The sequence below is a fragment of the Lonchura striata genome, chromosome 5 (assembly GCF_050655825.1).
Source record: "Lonchura striata isolate lonStrDom1 chromosome 5, ASM5065582v1, whole genome shotgun sequence".
Classification (NCBI taxonomy): Eukaryota; Metazoa; Chordata; class Aves; order Passeriformes; family Estrildidae; genus Lonchura; species Lonchura striata.
In genome coordinates this window covers 30,569,184-30,588,522 of record NC_140707.1, presented here as the reverse complement: position 1 = coordinate 30,588,522, position 19,339 = coordinate 30,569,184, and the positions used below count along the sequence as shown (strand labels likewise).

At 44.8% G+C, this 19,339-nt stretch overlaps 1 protein-coding gene and 1 long non-coding RNA gene across 4 annotated transcripts in view; one reads left to right on the top strand and one right to left on the bottom strand.

Moving 5' to 3' along the window:
• The window catches only part of LOC116183748 (uncharacterized), a 32,851-nt gene extending 28,313 nt beyond the window's left edge, over window positions 1-4,538 (bottom strand). For both annotated transcript variants that reach the window (XR_014955565.1, XR_004148440.3), the window contains exon 1: window positions 4,450-4,538. This is a non-coding gene — a long non-coding RNA (uncharacterized LOC116183748). The remainder of the gene's footprint in view (window positions 1-4,449) is intronic.
• Window positions 1-19,339, top strand: part of PAMR1 (peptidase domain containing associated with muscle regeneration 1) — a 54,735-nt gene that overhangs the window by 6,855 nt on the left and 28,541 nt on the right. For both annotated transcript variants that reach the window (XM_077784233.2, XM_021555126.3), the window contains exons 2-6: window positions 1,783-1,959; window positions 2,492-2,620; window positions 8,531-8,645; window positions 13,933-14,150; window positions 18,877-18,984. In XM_077784233.2, coding sequence (XP_077640359.1) covers window positions 1,783-1,959; window positions 2,492-2,620; window positions 8,531-8,645; window positions 13,933-14,150; window positions 18,877-18,984 — 747 coding nt within the window. The remainder of the gene's footprint in view (window positions 1-1,782; window positions 1,960-2,491; window positions 2,621-8,530; window positions 8,646-13,932; window positions 14,151-18,876; window positions 18,985-19,339) is intronic.

Here is a 19,339-nt window from a genome sequence, read left to right as displayed (position 1 = left end):
TAAAAAGGAATAATAGCCATAGGTTAAGAAGCTCCAGCCTGGCCAGGATGATTGACTGCCATTCTGGAAATTAGAAGGCATGAGTTCAATTCCTGACTCTACTATTGTTTTTCCCTGGGACCTTGAGCAAAGTCACTTCACCTCCCTTGTGCTTCATTTTCCTATCTGGAAAGAGAACTTTGTAAAGCATGTCAAGATCTACAGGCAAAAACTGTTCAACTGTATAACTGCTGAACACTAAGATTATTTTAATGCAAGATTCAACTACTGGAATAAAAAAATACAGAATCTTACTGGATGGAAGGAACAGCTTTCTCTTTTTTGAATGATTATAGGGGTAGAGAGGGGGGATGGAAAGGTTTCAGCAGAAACAGCAGCCTCATTCCTAAACTTAGAGCAGCAGCAGACTCTCCCTGGTCAGTAGACCAGGCACAAGGGAAAGGCTCAGTTCTGAGGAGCACAAAGGGCTGGATTTCATTTCCCAGCCAAAGGGGAAAAAAAAGAAACAGTTTGGTGGTCCTTTTTTATGAAGTCAGTAAAAATCATTAGGGGAGAAGATAAGCTTCCAGCAACCAGGCCTCATGAGGTCATGGAGGGTCAAGTGAGACAGAGCAGCAAGGCTCAGTGGTAAGGAGCTCCAGCAGGCACAGTAATTAGGTTATCAGCGACAATGAAACAAAAAACAGTTGGGTGAGAAGGGAGACAGGTACAGTATGGATGGGAGTTTCACCTTGGAGATGTATGGCTTGTTTCATGACAAGGCAACCCGGTGACTCAGAGTTTAATACACAAGAAAAAAGGTTGTTACCTAACCACAATTAAAAAAAAAAAAAGAAAAAAGAAAAAAAGGAGGATAGAAGGTAAAAAAAAAGAGCTAGTCTCATTAAGTTTCCTTCATGTCTCATCTTTCTAGTCTGCTCTCTCTTTTTACTATCAAAAACCATGAAAGCAGTCATCAGGGCTGTCAGCTGCTTAGAAGGCATGCTGACAGCTCTGTGCACTCCTTGGATCTCTCTTTGTAGAATTTAGACAGCACACTGGGGGGAAAGACAGGATCTGCACTTATTGTGGCAGTCCTGAGTCACAGTCTGAGGTTGTTTCTTAAAAGGGTACTTGCAGCACAGCTTAGATATCATATGAGGTTATGCTAAATAAACACATAGAAAGATGTTACCATATTAGAAATGCCAGGCAAAACAAACCTTTAAAAATAACAAAAAATCTTGTTTCCTTCGGCAGTGAAGTCAAATGTAACAACATGTGCTTCTGGGTGAAATTAGGGAGTGAAACCAGCTAAAATCCAACTTGAAAAGTGGCCGTTACTGGTGGGCCCCCTAGTTTTCAAGAATAGCGAATTCACAAGCAGAAAGACAACCAAAACATACTATCGTAGTTTAAATAATCTATACTATAGATGATGCTTTAAATCTGTCCTGCAATCTGAAGAAACTTTCTCATGTGATATCATCCTCTGTGGGTTTTTAAAGCTATTTTTCTTACTACAGAAGTGGGAAGGCCTTGCAGAGAAAACAAACATATTCCTTCCCTCCGGTCTGTTTGCTTCCTCTGGCTGGCGTTGTGAAACTCCTGCATGTTCCTTAGACACGCAAACCACGCTGCCAGTTCAGGTGCATGTTGCCACATAGTTTGGGTGTTTCTGGGCTGAAGACCTTGGCCAGCCTCATGCCATTCATGATCTAACAAACCAGTGGATAATAGATCCTGCCAGTCCTCATCAGATAATGGATTATTTCCGTGTGTCCTCCTCTCCATTCTCTGCAGAGTACACTGTGATCAATGAAAACTGCCCAGGAGCTGAGTGGAATATCATGTGTCGGGAATGCTGTGAATATGACCAAATCGAGTGCATCTGCCCAGGACAGAAAGAAAGAGTAGGCTACACCATTCCCTGCTGCAGGAACGAGGAGAACGAGTGTGACTCCTGTTTAATCCATCCAGGTATGTTTGTGGTTATGCTGTGTTTACACCAAATCTTTGGCCAAGGCACCATGGCAGATGCTGGGCAGGGCAGTAGTGAACAAGCACATCTCACTGAGGCATGGGATTGTCCTGGATTTCCTCAGGAACTTCATCTGCCACTCAGCTGACAGCAGCAAGACACTTGGCAAGGTTCCCCCAAAGCAGGCAGCATTACTGGCCAAAAACCCTAACACTTTCTACTAGCAGTGCTGTAGCATGTCTTGGGCATACTTGGAAGCTGCCACATTCAGACTCCTGAGAGAGGCATTTACAGTTGGAGCAATAAGATTTAGAGGTTTGGGCAAGTCAGACCGGGAGTTTGGTTCCAAATGTCAGAGTCTGAGCTGCCTAGGGCAGGGAGATTGGGTATGGTTCCCAGTGGGAAAGTTGTCAGCACCTCTGCAGTCATTAACGTCATTGGCATTTTCTGTGGAAAAGATAGAGGGGCTGTTCCTCTTCCTGCAGGACAATCCACCTTGGCTTTCATCTAACACAGTGGCTCTCTTTTTAGGCTGCACCATCTTTGAGAACTGCAAATCCTGTCGCAATGGCTCCTGGGGAGGGACGCTTGACGACTTCTACATCAAAGGAATCTACTGTGCAGAGTGCAGAGCTGGCTGGTATGGAGGGGACTGCATGAGTAAGTGTCCTGCACGGGCAGGGAGGGGTGTCAGGGACAGGAGTGGTGGGACAGAGCCAGGGCCATGCTGTGCCTTGCCAGCTGTTCCTGTACAGGGACTCTTGCAAAAGGGCACAAGCAGAAGGCAAACACAACCAGGCAGTAAGCAGATCTACAATTAGGAAAAAAGCTTCTCTCCTAGTGCTTGTCTGAGAAGAATTGGATTTGGCCTCATGTCATGGTGAGTTAGAACCCTATTAAATGTCTATTTGGGTTTGGTTTATTTTAAAACTTTAACTACCGTGACTCCAGAAATGTCCTGTAATCTGCATTTCTTGGATGCGTGTCACCATAGCCCCTGAGCATCAGCATAAACATTTACAAGGGCAACAGCTTTTCAGAGCTTACCCTCTGTCCTCCTTCAAGCCCTGCCAGCCCCAAGGATATCCCAGTGTTTCCTTCCTCTGCCACACATCTTCAACACACTGCAAGCTGCCTCTAGAAAACACTGTCTTGCAACTTCTGTCACGACAATGAGTGTCACAACATAACCTGTCACAACAATGAGTGTTTCAGGCTCTGGCAGCAGTATCTAAAAGTTTTGTTCCTGACAGTGTACAAAAGCTCTTGTTTTTTAGTTTTGCTAAATTGTTAATCCCAATTCTGTCTTTGAATAATGAATTCCACCAGCTAACTGTATAGTGTTTAAGACTGGCATTTCCTCCACTAATTTCCCACCACTGAAGATGAAGCTCTCTATCAATTTTTATTGACTGCTTCTTTATTCATATTTCACTGGAAGGGATAAAAGCAGAGTCTGCTTACCCCACTCTGTTCTGTGTTACATACCTTAGGCTTGTGTCCTCTTAGTCATTAAAGCAACAATTTAACTTGCTTTCACAACACTGCCCATGACCATTCAGGAGGTGAAAGCACATAAAATCAAATCATTGCTTTAAATAGCAGAATATTGGGAATAAACATGTTTCAGCAACAGAGCTAACTCAGTCTTGAGGCTTTGGAAGTTGATTGAGTCCCTTGCTGTTTACGGTGTGATTTCTGAGGACACTTTAAAGATACATTTTCTCTACGTGCATGCTCGAGCTTCTCTGGAATTTTCTTTAAAAGCAGAGCCAAGAAAGAGTCATTAACTCATCTAATTTTTCCTCCATCTGCCTGAATACATTGGTCGCCTACTGTATATTTCAGTTTATATTTCCAACTTGTATTGAAGCAAATACACCTTCACACAGAGATCTGTTTGGACATTTTTGCAGCACTGAAATTTTGGACAGCTTTGTCTTATAACGTTTTTCTTACTACTTGCTCTTTTAAAGGAAGCAGTGTGACACTGTGGGTGTATTCTCTTTCATGTGTTTCTGTGGTGCTTGAGAGGTGAGGTAGGAAGGTTAGACAGTGAGCGCTGTTGTCTCTTCCACTCTTAAAGTGGGGACGCAGGAGAGTTGTGACCCCAGCACATCCTGAGGTCCCCTTTTGTGGCTATCTCAATTTTGGTGTGCTAAGGCATGCAGAGAACTGCATGTCTGGAAAGCAGCCCATAACCATGATGGGTGATGGACTGCACCTCACAGCGATGTGGCTTTGGCTCTGGAGGGTGGCCAGCAAGCAGCCTTGGAATGCCAGCAGGCACGGGCTGCCGGAGCCGTGGATGTGCTAACACAGCACAGCTGGGACAGCACAGGAGGAGCCATTTCTCTGGTACCCGCATAGGGCATCACAGCTGAAACTTTGCAGGCAGCCATGGTTGCCTCGCCAGCGGCAGAGGGCCAAGAAATCCCAGAATCACAAAGAAGCGCCACCACGTTAACAGCGGGATATAATGTGCCTACCTCGTCCTATCCTACACGGCCGGGAGCGCCGGGCTCTGTCTCCCTCTGGCGGCGCCGGCGGGCGCTGCCGCCGTGCTGCGGCTCCGCGCCGGGCCGGCCGGCGGGGCCAGCGCCGCTCCGGCCGCGTCCCCGCGCTGCCGGGCCGTGCTGAGGCAGCCCGGCCCCGCGGGCACGGCACACCCGGCCCCGCGGGCGCGGCACACCCGGCCCCGCGGGCACGGCAGCCCCGGCCCCGCGGGCACGGCACACCCGGCCCCGCGGGCGCGGCAGCCCCGGCCCCGCGGGCACGGCAGCCCCGGCCCCGCGGGCGCGGCAGCCCCGGCCCCGCGGGCACGGCACACCCGGCCCCGCGGGCGCGGCAGCCCCGGCCCCGCGGGCACGGCACACCCGGCCCCGCGGGCGCGGCAGCCCCGGCCCCGGCGGCAGCGGCGCCGCACGGGCGGTAGGGGGCGGCCGGGGCCCCGCGGGATGCGCGCCGGGAGGGTCTGCGGGGATGCGGAGGGTCTGCGGGCAGGATCAGTGCCTGTTGACGCTGTACGGCGTGGCACGGGCTGGTACCTCCGCGAGAACAGCGGGGCCGAGCCCCCGGCAGCGCTCCAGGGGCTGAGGGCATTCGCCAGCGCAGGGTGAGCCCCCGGGAGAGATCTGTGGGAACTGCCAGCAAAAGCAGGGATGATGGAGGGCCATGGCAAGGAATAAGTACGACGGGATGGTCCGTGGGTCTGTCAGGCTTATAGTGTCTGCTGGCATCGTTGGAAGCGTGGATATGGCTGAAAACCCACCAAAGGATACCAGATCATTTGGTAAACAAATAATATAGTGTAGGCCAGAGGAATGCTATTAGGAAATAAGCACACTGACTAGATTTAATTGTTGCTAGGATATTTCCTAATGGTACTTCTTTTGGATTGAATTAGCATGATCTAGAAGGCACATCAGGCTCTAAAAACAGAAGAAAACCGACCCTGCAGAACCCTTTGTTCTTTACCCTGCACTCCAACAACTTTTGCCAGCCCCAAGTTGTAAAGTTGCTTCAAGGCACAGGCTCCATCAAAGCAGGGGAGAAAGTGGTGTTTTCTAACAGCTGTTCTCAGCTCTGCTGTCCAAATGTGGACCCTGTGCCAGACAAGGGTACTTGTAGTACTGGTAGTTTTTGAAACTTTCTGAACATTACTGTTTCACATAATACTGGTGACCAACAACCCACAGGAAGCAACAAGTTGTGATAAGTGACAGCTGCCCTCCCATATCAGCCTGTTTCTGTATAGCAGAAACCTTTGTACTGTCTTTCTCCTCTCTTCAGTCATCTTGACCTTTGAAGGAGCATCACATCTAAGATGCAGCACTCAAACAGAAGATAATGTGTTCTTACCAGAGGTCGTCTCAGGACCTCTCCCTCCATAGACCCCTGGGTCTCTGTGGGCTACAACTCAGAGGTCTCCTGAATTTTTTTATTCTCTGTTAGTAACAAGCCTTGGAGGAAATCTTACTGTGGCCCTGAAAGCTGCCTTTTTTTCAGGAACAGGAACGGAACAAGGATGTTGATACTCTGCCAAAGTGGTTTATTTTTTTGTAAATGAGGCAGAATTTGCCAGCATTTGTGTTTATGATGTAAATTATTTTTGAGAGCTTTCCAGGTCTCCCGCAGATTTAGAATAGGAAGAGAGAGTCTCCTTTTGATCAACATACGATTGAACTGTTGGTTTGGGGCGTCAGCCTAACTTCTAGAAGCGCTGGAGATTAAAGAGCACAGATTTGATGTGATTGCAAAGGTGATTCGTGCAGAGAAGGGTGGGAGCAAACCTGAGAACGTTCTTTTGGAGAGGGTCACTGAATGGCTTCTCTTTAGTCCCTGGACCACCTGCTTTGCTGGCCAAACCTACTTCCTTGGCGCCAGTGTTCAGAGAGTTCAGGCTGTACCATGGCAAACACAGAAGTGTGTTTAGTATGCCGTGCATACAAGTATCTCTTTGCACCAGTTCTTTGGCTTTCCTTTGTTAAAGGCATTGAAAACTCAAAAGCCCTTCAGGACGAAAGGGAAACTTTCTTTGAGGTGGTCCAAGCCCCCTGTCAAACCCTCTGAAGATTTCTAGCAGCTTTGTCTCAGGTTGTTTTTGAGGCAGGAGCCAATGGCAGCACAAGGGCCTGTTTCTTGCTGTGGGAAGGAGCATTATAATTTTCACCACAGCAGATCCTGCTGTACTCGTTGAATCCTAATGTAGTTGCTGGGCACACTCATTAATCCTCACCTTTTACAGAGGGAACTGAGTGAGTCACAGAAGAGGATGAAACACTTTTGAGGAACTCTTCTGAGCAGGATTTCTGTTTCCTTGGGTCCTGGTTAATTAAGGGTAACCGAGGGTAAATGAACAAAGGGTATTTCATTTGAGCAACACTTTCTTAAGAAGAAAGAGGAGGAATTGACCTGCAGTCTTCATGTTTCCCTATAGACCAGATGCAGCAGGATTGATTTCCAGACACTATGATCAATGGGAACCACAGATGCTCGGTACTTCACCAAATCAGGTCACTGTCACCCTTTCTCCCTTGGGAAGGAAGGGCCTGGAGGCAAGTGTTAAAACCCTCTGTTTCAGTAGGAACCATTCATCCTGCGTTACTCGTTAAAAGCTTAGGGTTTCTCTAGGGAAACAGATGGAAGCAGCAGAGCTTTCTGTCAGACTGAAGAGGTAAAAAGAAGTGAGTGAATTGCTGTGGAGGTCTTTTGGGTCATTCATGTTTTTCCTTATCCTCATCTGTGGTGTGTAGACTCTCCTGATTAGGTGATGCTGTTAGACTGAATTGCAATTTTTGGCTTACAGATACAGCCTCATAGTCCAATAAAGCAACAGAAGGCTTACCAGGGGATGTAGCCATATGCAAGACTCCACTGAGAAAGATGTAGTCAGGAAAGTAGGAACTTAAAAATTAGGTCTGTCTGGTACATAGTGATCTAAGTGTGCATTTTGCTAGGATGTGCATGTGCCGATCACAGTAAGCTTTGCAAAAATCACTAAAAAACTTTGAATCTTCCACAGGCAAAAATATAATTATTTTATAGCTGGGGAAAAGGGAGAGGTTACTGAAGGTGAGAGAACTCTCTGGGCTAAAAATGTTCAGCATTCAAGATGAGAAATTAGGACAACTATCCCTGGACAGATGCCTAAGGACAGCTGCAGGATAGTCATGAAAAGATATTGCTCCCCCTGGTGTGACCTTGTCTGCTGTTTGTTCAGCTCATTGTCCTCTGATGGTTTTCTTAGATTGGGCACAAATGACTGGAGCTTTTTGTCTTATCCTGGTGCTGAAGTACTTTCCATAGTATGGTGAAAAACTGAGATCAGCACAGGCAGAGTGGAGCAAGACTAGAGGAAGGATAAGAATGAACCTGAAAGAAGGGATAAGGGAAGTAGAGTCTGTATGTGTCACACTGAGTCATCAGTGTCACACTGATGATAGAGGAGCTGTGATGTTTATATATCTTCATTGGCATGGTGGCATTAAAATGCAAGGATCATGTAGTGAATCCTGAGGACAAGCTTGTCCTCTAGGAATATATCGGCTCTTTTTCCTTCCAGAGTCTCCTTATGAAGGACTAGCAACCATGATGTTGGGTGCAACAGATTTTTTGTCTCATTCTTTTGCTCACTTGGGCTAACTCAGGTGTTCATTGTAGTTTTGTCACTTTCCCACTAGCTTCCTCAGCTTCAGTGGTTGCAAATGTCAGCATGGACTCCATCAAAACTTCTGAGCTAGAGCATCAGCCAGGTGTGTAGGTTGGCTCATTAACACAGAGACAAAAGCTGCAAGGAAGGGTTTCATGGGGCTACATTGTAAACCAGGGAGAAGCAATCAACTACAGCTTTCCTGGGGGTACTCTTAGCCTAGACAATACTCCGGTATAGTCATAACTCTTTACAACCATTGTATGGCTGTCCTAGTACTTTATACACTGCCTTGAAAGAAAGAATGTATCTTCCTAAGTCATTCTGTTGTCTCCTTCTGATGTTATTTCTACATATATTTTCTTCAAATGTCTCTTGAAGGTCCTTCACACAACTTTTTTTCTTCTTTTTCTCCCCAGGGTGCGGGCAGGTTCTTCGGGCTTCTAGAGGTCAGATTTTGCTGGAGGGTTACCCACTGAATGCACGATGTGAATGGACTATCCATGTTCAAGCTGGATTTAACATTGAGTTAAGGTGGGTCCTGCTGACTTTTAGCCAGCACTGATTTCAGGTGGGCATTGGGGTATGTGGGTAACCAAGAGTCAATGAAGATCAGCAGCAGTGAGCCCTGGGACAGTGAAGGTATAGCAACCACTTTCATTTGGCATCACAGCTCTTTCCCCTGGTCTGGCCTATGATGGACAGGCTCTGGACAGATCAGTGCTGTGCTTTTAATTCCCAGTTAGGACAGATGGATGCTAAGAGGAGTTTCTCAGACACTGGGCACAATTTGTCTCTTTAGAGGTGTTTTCAAGACCTTGACAGCAAAGCAACCAATATTTTCTGAACTAAGCTGTAACAGGCTGAACTAAAACATTCTTTGAAGAAAAGATGTAAGAATGTTTTAATATGTCTCATGCAAGGAGAGAGTTGCCCATGAGTCCTACCTTGTATTTAGCCTTCATTTTTCCCCTCTTTTTTTTCTTTCACTCTTTTCACCAACCTTGTTTTCTGTCAGCCTGTTATTCCTCTCACCATTCCTATGCCTGGAGGATGTGATTGATTTTTCTTCAAGTCAAATAATCACAGGATCACAGAACTAACTAGGTTGGAAAAGACCTTTGAGGACATCAAGTCCAACCTGTGACCTAACACCACCTTATCAGCTAAACCATGGCACTCAGTGCCACATCCTGTCTTTTTTTAAACATCTTAAGCGATGGTGACTCCACCACCTTCCTGAGCAGCCCATTTCAATGCCCCATCACTCTTTCAGTGATTGATTTTTTCCTAATGTCTAGCCTAAACTTCCACTCACACAGCCTAAGACTGAGTCCTGTTGTCCTGTCATTGCTCTTCTGAGCTGTGTATGCTTAGACCTGTTAACCAAACACTAAGGACTCAAGCTCACAGTTCCTGCCTAGTGCAGGAGAGCCTCTTGTTGGGGTAATTAATAATGTTTTCAAATGTGCACAGCAGGGTGCTCACACATGCAGCAGGAAGTATGGCAGGGGATGGTATTTGAACCACACTAGCAAATATAATAAAAAGAATAGCTTAACCCTTCACATCAATATTTCACTGACTTTGGAGCCCAGGCAAAAAACTATACCAGATACATAAACAGTTAAAATATGTTTAAACAGTTTAAATATGTTTGAAGAGAAACTTAATGGGAGGAAGAACAACAAATCAGTTGAAAAGAAGAGTTTGTGGTTTTCCCACACTAATGCACTTTTTTCAGCCCTGCAAATGCAAGCCTATTGTGCAGTTATGAGCTGCTATAGCCTAGATACCCTTGTGCAGAAGACACAGGAAGAATGCTGTGAGGAAGAGTTTTCTGTCCACATGACACAACTTTGCATCAGTGTCAATCAGCATGGATTGTATCTGCCTTCTTTTTAAGAGATATTGTTGGTGAGGTGTATGATTTGCACAGCACAAGCTTAGGGTGGTGATGTTTTTCTACACTTCTGAAGAGGGCTTTCTCAATTGGAAGGCTTAAAAAGTGCTTCAAGAGCTACAGGTGTCACGCTGTGTTCATTGTTGTGGGGATGGATGTGAGAGTGGAAATGGATCCTGTGCCTGCACGTAACTATTGAATGCACCTGTCTCTGGATGAAGTGTTAACAGCCAGATGGCATCAGGCACAAGATGCAAGAAAGGGACCAAAGGTTATTTTAACAAAGAACACTATACAGAAGAGCAGAACTTGCTGTGGCTTCATGAAGGAGACTCTAATCTGTTTAAAAGCAGTAGAATGGGGAGTGCTGTAGTTAACAGATGTACTAACTCTTTGGAGAATCAGACCTCCACTCTAGACCCTGAGGGTCACCCACACACAGACTAGGAAGATGTGCCACATGAGATCCATGCAGTTCATGGTATGGTTCACAGTTCACTGTTCAACTTTGCTGTTACAGAAGATGGAAAACTTTAACACAAGAGTGCCTTTCTCTTCCTCCCTATGTTCATCCTTCCCGCAATCAAATAAACATACTAGGTATACCTTGATGTGAAATAATGTTGCATTTCATCTGTGAAGGTCTCCAAGAGGGAAGCCTGTACTACCAAACTTCTGTCGTCAGCATCTAATTTATCTGAGCTGGGTATGTTGGAGAATCCTAAAGCCCTTTGCCTAGCCTGATGATGGGCCTAATGTCTGAATGCCTAGAAAGCTCAGCAGATGACAGAGCACTCCCAGTGAAAGATCAGGAGCTCTCCTGAATGTCCACATTTAACTCTGCCACCCTGCAAGTCCTGCAGTAGACATAGAGGAATGGCAAAGATGGAACAGAAGGTAACCCTGTAGTGTGTTCTGAATCAGTTGACATCTTCAAGATGCACCACCTCAGAGCTGTCCACTGAGATACTTCAGTAGTTAGATATTATGGAAAACATGTACATTTAACCTAAACTTCACCTTTAGGCTACTCCTACACAGAAGGGCAGGTTCACCTAAGCTAACCAACAGAGCCTGCCTCCTGAGTCTGCCATCCACGTTTCCTTCACTGTATTTTCATATAAACATGCTGATCTCCTCTGTGGGTGGTAACTGCTTAGAACTGTAATGCACAGCCAACACTGTGCTGAATCAGCACAACTGCCAACAAAAGAACTCCTTTTTTCATTCTCTCTGCACAAATCCTGTTTGCTGCCACTCTGGCTTGCAAGGGCAGGGATGGGGACAGAGTAATACAGAAGGCGAACAAAGGGGTTGTCTTTGCTTACATAGGGCAGGAAGAGTAAAACTCCCAGGAGCACAGATAAATCTTCCCTTGCTTTAAGCTGTGCCATGCAGTCCTTTGGGGGTTGGCTCAGGAGAGCTGTTTTGATTAATAGTGTCCATGTTGTGGTGGTAGTTTGTTTTCTCTGCTTTTTTTACCAGCCTAGGGTTTTTTTCGGTTGTGATGTATAGGCTCCCTCAGCTTGAGTCATGTCAAGGATGTCATACCACAGTGAAAGTAACTCACAACTTTCAATTCTTTTCTTTAGTGCCTCAGCAGAGATGCAGTTTTAAATATGTCCTTTGGCTAGAAGCTTTCCTCAGAGGGGTTGGTCAATATATGCCCACTGCAGCCACTGATGAAATCAAGACAATACTTTTCATTCCATTTTGTATCTGATGACCTGTAGGACAGAATTAGCATACTTAGTTTTATAATATCCAAGAGAATGATGATATAATTACACTTTCACTGGTGAGGAAACTGAGGTCTGTTGAATTGTTCATACCTGAAGCTTAAACAGCAATAGACCTCACAGTCTGTAAAGGGTCCTGTCAGCTGAGCCCTAGCCAGGAGGTTTTTAAAAGCTTTGGCAGGTTTCCTGACCTGCCAGTTCTGAGTCTCAATCACAGGATCCCATGTCGTCAGTACAGTGTATGAGCTTCTTTGCCAAGTTAAATAAAATTCAAGTCAGAACCCCTATGCCTTTATATTTTCCACTCTGTTTTCATATTTTTTTTTTAAACAGAGAAAGCAAACAATTAAAACCAGTATTCTGTGTATGGTTCTATCATTCTCTGTGCATATGTCTTGATATTCTTTCTTCAGGGACACATATCAAGACACAGTTTACCTTTACATCTATAAATAATACTGCTTCCAGTACATGGTGGGCATTCCAGAAATTTTCCTTCTGTGCTTGCACACATACTTAATTTTAATCAGAAATGTACCAGTTCAGAAAACCAGAAAGTATTTTTAGGATTGGGTCACAATAAAGTGTAGCCTGATAAGTGTGACAAAGATGAGTGGGTTAATTTGTATTGCTTTGTAACTTCCATAAGGGTAAATCCCTGGGGTATGTTTCACCAGTGAAAGAATGTTTTGAAAATGCAGTGTATAACCTGATACGTATGAGGATGTCTCTGACAGACCTGACAGAAGTAGAATTCAGCTCATGCATTTTATGCAAAGTAAAGTTGAATAATCTCTCTCTAATGCATATTTAAAGCAGATGTTGGGTTTTCCCTTCTACATTCCATCAGATGATTGAAAAAAATGAGGGGCTCTGCTCCATTGGTGCAGCTTACTAAAACTTCTCATTTTTCTGTATGTTCAAAAATCAGCCATATCACCTGAACAAAGGTGACTGAGTGGAGAGGCCTCTTAAGTCAGCTCATGAGTTATCAAAGGAAGGTGGAGGAACATGGAGGCCTCCTTAACATGGGCACCCGAGTCTCAAGATGAGAGAGTATGAAACAGGCTCCAGAATTCTCTTCCCTTCAGTCTGTGAGGTCCAGGAGCAGATCCAAAATTTGTCTCACGTCTTTGGTGTGAAAATGCAGTCTTTGCAAACCACTAGGCCCACACTGGAATAGGCAATGTGGGAGATACAGTGTAATCCTAAATACACATCTGCAGTGTAAGGCATCTTCAGGAAGACCAAGTACATAATGAGTTTAATTTATAAAATATCCTGCTGAACAGTTAGCAGCATGGGTTCTCCCAGGCCCATTTCTCCTCCTTTTCCTGCTGTACCAAGGCTGAGCCCAGCCCCCTGACCATTGCACATTCTCCAGAGGCACTTGCTCCTTCTGTTTCTCGTTCATATTCTGGTGGGGTGCTTTGGCTCTGTGCCCACCTGAATTCCAATGGCAGCATATAGCATGGCTGTTAATGAACAAAAGCCTTGCACAGAGGCTGGATCGAAGCTAGGAAAGGGCAGACATTGTGGGAAAAGGCTTTAAGTATTTCCCTTCTGCACTAATTCCTGTGCCTTATTTCTGCTCTCAAAAGACAGGCAAGTGCCACACATTGGGGATTTACTACCATTTTGCTTTCTAATGCAAAACATACTGTAGTATTTTGATTCTGTTTCTGTGGCTGTTTCTGCTTCTGTTACATCCCCAAGCTTTCCTTGTATTCCTAATTGTTGACTTCTGAACATCACAATGTAAACAGCTTTTGAACCTTGTTATTTTATACTGTAACTTTCAGTACTTAGAACTTTATTTAGGGCAATTAGAACAATTTTTAGCAAATGACAGTAGAAATATGGTCCCTGCAGTGCCTGAGCCTGGATGAAAGTTCTGACATTGTATTATGGTTAGGGACCCGATGCACGTGTATAGACTGTATAACTTCAGCTTAGACTTCACTATTTTGATACTTGTATGTTCTCATGGAGCAACTGTATAGACTGAGCCAGCTTCTAAGCATCATGATGCAAAAATTGAGATGAGTGAGGGGTCTTTGTGTGGTTAGGGACTTGTTGATTCACTGAGGGGGGTAGGCCCTAAATACCTAAATGTCCAAATAAATAGTATTCAGGGTACACAGGTAAGCACTCTGACTGTTTGTCCTTGTTCTCCAAGATTTTCCATGCTGAGCCTGGAGTTTGACTATATGTGCCAGTATGACTATGTGGAGATTCGTGATGGGGACAATTTGGACAGTCAAATAATAAAGAAATTCTGTGGAAATGAGAGGCCACCTCCCATCCGAAGCACTGGGTCTTCACTCCATGTCCTCTTCCAGTCTGATGGATCCAAGAACTTTGATGGATTTCATGCTGTCTTTGAAGAAATTACAGGTAACATAATCTAAAAGTGGAACAGGCCACTCATTCTCATTAATTCAATTTCACAAATCTCTTTCCTTGTTTTGCTCCATTAAAAACTTTCATGCTGTGTTGCCAACAGCAACTTACATAAAGTCAGTGTGGGGAAGATTCAAAAGCTGTCAGATGGCATGTGAATGTGAGGCTCTTCTAAAAAAGACTGAACTCCTTCTACTTGTGTGAAGAACAAGCACATCAGCCAGCAGAGGAAAGCTGCTGTTTTGTGTGAATTTTCTGTTTGAATTGAAGAATTAAGAGCACAGAGGAAGTAGAGGAAGGGGCATGTGTATCTGCAGTGGCAGAATTGCTCAATGCTGTATGCAGGAGCAGAGTCATTGTCTCAAGCAGAAAAACATGATGCAAAGTCTCATAGATAACTCAGTGAAAGTCCCCTGACAGAACTCTTGTGTTGGCTTATGGACCTTTAGGAGTTAAAAAAAACCCCAACCAACCAAGACCAAAACAAACAAATATCCCCAAGTGTGTACAAAGAACAAATTGTTTTCTTAAAGAAAAAAGATGAAAAGGCATTTCCTATTCTGTGATAATCTCAGTGTTATGAATGACAGAAGTGGGGCTCCAGAATTATTGGTTTTGTTACTACTCAGTGCTTTAGTCCCCTACCTTGCTTTCCATAGTTTCAAAATAGCACTGAAAGTGTAGCTGGCTCATCATTTTGCTATTGGATTTGTGGCAGCCTCCACACTCTTCCTGGGTCTTCCTTGTTTAGCTATGTAAGGAATTTTGGTCAAATTTATCTACAGAACTCCTGGCACGAAGGCTAATCAGACTGTGCTGCTTTGCCATAGATAAACCCTGCAGGATCTATGACTCACCATAACTTGCCTTCTGTACACCCTGGTGACCCACATTTCATGAGGTCATCCAGGCTATATCTGGCTCAGGAAATTTAGTTAGTTTATATAATCCTTATATAAACACACAAACCTAGCTCTTAACAATGATCAGAGGTGTATTTAGCAATCTGAAATGTTCATACTTCTGGATGTAGCACCTATGCCATTTCTCAGCCTGCCCTGTTCTTTAAATGTCACCTTTAGTACCTGTTAGCAGGAGCAGTTAGCTATTGATAGTTTGCCTGGGCTTACAGCAGGAGAGGTGATATAGAACAAATGAGTGTGGCGTGGGCTATGTTGCATAAGGGCTGCCTACACTCAGGGAACTAACATTTTCCATATGGTGCAAGCTGAATTGGTTCTGTTTTCTCTGCCCAGCAGGGAACACTCGGTATTTGAATATTGTTGAGCACTTTATTTCCGCCCTGTTTTGAGTGGTAATTATTCTGAGGCTGTGAGGCTGCAAGTGTGGTAATACACACAGAGCACATTGTAAAGGGCTTCTCAGAGTTTGTGAGGAGCTCTATTTGTGCACTTTATTATGAGGCTGTTCTGGTCTAATGTGTAGTGCAGTGAAAGGCTTTTCAAACACTCCCAGTGTCTTTTTATGTGAAGCACTAACCTGGCCAGAAGGACCATTTAAGTAAAGAATAGAGTGTGCATGGGGCAGCATAGAATTGAAAGTGGGGGCAGCACAGGATCGAAAGCTCTGGCAGCACATTGAAAACTTAAGCATTTGCCCTGAAATTTCTCTCTGTGCACAGCACTGTGGAAGAGCCAAGGTCCCCAGAACAGATTTCACGGGGCTTACTAAAGCAATTCCCTATGCTGCAGGTGAGAGCAGCAGCAACAGAGATGCTGACAGGATGTGGAATAAGACATGAAGGTGATCTGGTATCCCCAGCGCCTTCGTGGGGTGGTGGAAAGGACTGAAGAACTATGTCAAAAGTGAATTCCTTCTTTTTCTGCCTCCTCTTCCTGTGAGCTCTGTACTGGCTTAGGAGCCATAGTTTGCTGAAGCAGGGGCACTGACTGCACAGAGATCACTTGGTCAAATTCCAGAAAGGTCTTGATGATACAAAATAAGCTGCAAAGCCTATATCTCCTTTAGGAAAGGTCACTGTGTGTATAGTTATTAAAGGATGAAACCAGACAACCTCCTGTGCTGCCTAGTCTGGAAGCAGGTGCTAGGTCCCATCCCATGCCAAGTGTGAAATGGGAACCAGTAATTGGCATGAATGACTAGAAGTCACTGAACAGAATTCAGATGAGAAGCATGGGAGGCCAGATGGGGAGCTATCAGAGTGTCTTAAGGATTAGACATATGCTGGATCCAGCTAGATGAAAGCCAGTTACTGACTTTCAATAACGCTTTCCTTTCTGTGCACCCAAGCTAGTGGCTTTAAATGCCTATAGTATTGTCCCTTGTTGTTTGATTTAAGCCAGGGAATTAAGACTCCTTAAAACATAAAAAATATTTATTGGTTTTTAGTATCAGGCATTTTCAAGGACAGTATCTGACACTTACCCTTACTCACTTGACTTGCTTGCTTTTCCAAAATCAGGAGACAAAGCTGGGACAAAGACAAAGACAAAAGTTCACTAGCTTTAACCAGTGACTACAAAGTATCAGTCTGTAAGGAGTCTTCTCCTTCCCTTTTCAGTGATATTTTACATTAGCTGTGTACAGTACAATTGCCACATATATATTTTCTTTTAACAAATTAATTACTGTCCTTATTCAGGCCTTAATCTTCAACGAGACATGGAAGATATTCATTGCCTGGCCATGAATAAATTGCTCTTACATCACCACATGAAGCCTCCAGAGAAATCTATATGCGGCATCTATATATTTCTTACCTCATGCCATCTGGATAATAAGAAACTTCTCTGAGAGAAGCTGCTCTGAGGTCGGTCCATATGGTGGCAGTGACAGATCCTGCCACATGGGGACTTTTCCTGAGGTGGAAGACACCTGAGCAGCTTTTGGGAGGTACTGAGGAGGTCTGCACAGTGCCAGAACAAGCACCCTTCTGTACCCCCATGCCTTTCAGAGCAGCACAGGCTGCAGGCGGGGTATGAAGCAGTTCATGGCACCTTGGGAGCACAGGGAAGGCAAGGTCCTGCTGCAGCTGCAGAGTGGAGCCCAGGCAGGGTCAGCACCCTCCGGGAGCGAGCCCAGCTCTGGTGTCCCCTCAACAGGAGCCACGTACTCTGCACACACCAGGAGGGAGGTGATGACCCAGGCAGGGCTGCCACATAAACACAGAGCCATGCAGCTCTGGCTGCAGGGAGGGCCAGAGCCTGGCTCTTTTGACTCAGTCATTGCTGGCAACCTCTCTTCCCACACTCCTCAAGCAGAGGGACTGCAAGACAAGAACTGGGCCAGCAAATCCTTCCCACTATAAGAGATGATCAGTGTTGTTCCTGAGGAACCTCAACATATATGAATCTATGGGACCTGATGACATACACCCCAGAGTCCTGAGGGAATTGGCTGATGTTGTTGCTAAGTCAGAATACTTTTCATGGTATTTGAAAAGTCATGGCGGTTAGGTGAAGTCCCTGGTGATTGCAAAAGAGATAAAAATGCCCCTATTTTTAAAAAGGGATAGAAATGAGGACCCCAGAAATTACTGACCTGTCAACCTCACCTTTGTGCCTAGGAAGTTCATGGAACAGATCCTCCTAAAAGGTGTGCTAAGGCACAGGGAGGTGATTCAGGATAGCCAGAACAACTTCACCAAGGACAAGTGCTGCCTGATCCATCTAGTGGCTTTCTACAGTGGAGGGCCTACACCAGTGCACAAGGGAAGGGCTACAGGTGTTGTGTCTATGGACTTTCATAAGGCCTTTGGGCATGGCCACAACATCCTTCTGGCTAAACTGGAGAGAGATGGAATTTCTGGGTGACCTGTTCAGTGGATGAGCAGTGGATTGAATGGTCAGATCTAGAGGGTGGTGGTCAACAGATCAATGCCCCAGCGGACATCAGTGACAAGTGGTGTCCCTCAGGGGGCCATACTGTGGTTTGGATTTTTTATGATAACACACTAATGTTTTAGTGATTGCTAAGTAGTGCTTACTCTAAATCAAGGACTTTTTAGTCTCTCTTGCTCTGCCAGTGAGGAATTGAACAAGAAGCTCGGAGGGAGCATGGCCAGAACAGTTGACCCAAACTGACCAAAGGGATATGCCATACCACAATAGCTCTATTGACTCATCTCCTCTTAGTGCAGGCACCAAAAAATGTGTGTGTTATTACACAATGGAATTTTCTGGTATTTAATGCACAGTTACACATTCTGATATTAAATTATGCTGGTGTATAATATGTATAATAGTTTGCTATGTATCACTGTTAGACTGTGGTATGCAAGAGTTTCCCAGGGACAAAGCAACTCTCAAAATTTAAACCAACAAGATCCAAGATACAAAAAAACCCACAAAAACCATGGATCCCATAATTCATCCCTAAGCTTTGTGTTGAATGGCAGGAAAAATGTAGATTGCTATTAGACTTCTTTAATTTAGTCTAAGCTCTAAACATTAATTGAACTTGGTGTCAATTATTTTTTTTCCCTAAATATTTTTCACAACTTGACTGCAATTAAAGGAAAATAGAAAAAGTAATGAATGCTGGAAAAGAACTGCTTATCCCTATTAGATCCCTCCTCTGGCAAGTAAGAGCAGAATGGCATGCATCAGGCCCTTTACCGTGTCTTTCTAACTTTTAACCAAAATATGTAATTTACCCCAAGACACAACCACCATGAGGAAAGACAGGCAGGTTCCCCACCCTATGAGAGACCATGAACATTCTTGCTTTTCTTTTACAGCTTGTTCTTCATCTCCATGTCTTCATGATGGGACATGCATTCTGGACAAAAGCAGCACCTACAAGTGTGCCTGTCTAGCTGGCTATACAGGGAATCGCTGTGAAAACTGTGAGTACAGGCACTGTGTGCATGACCAGCCTCCAGAGTTGTCACTGATGCATTAATTGTAAGAAGTGTTGTTGGTGTGTAGGTTTGGTCAGTCATAGAGCCAGAGAATGCACTGAGTTTCTTGTGGCATTTTTTAAGATATGTTTCTTGCAGTTCATGAAGATTTCCCCTCAGTCATTCTGGAGCTTTATGTCAATGTGTGAAAAGGTAAAACAGACTTGGAGCTGGGAAACTGCACACAAGAAATTTTGTAATGGATTAGCCTTATCAGACAGATCCCTGCCTGCTGCTTTCCACTATGTGCATCAGCTGTTCTCTACTGAAAACATACCCCAGCTGAGCCCTGTGCTTAATG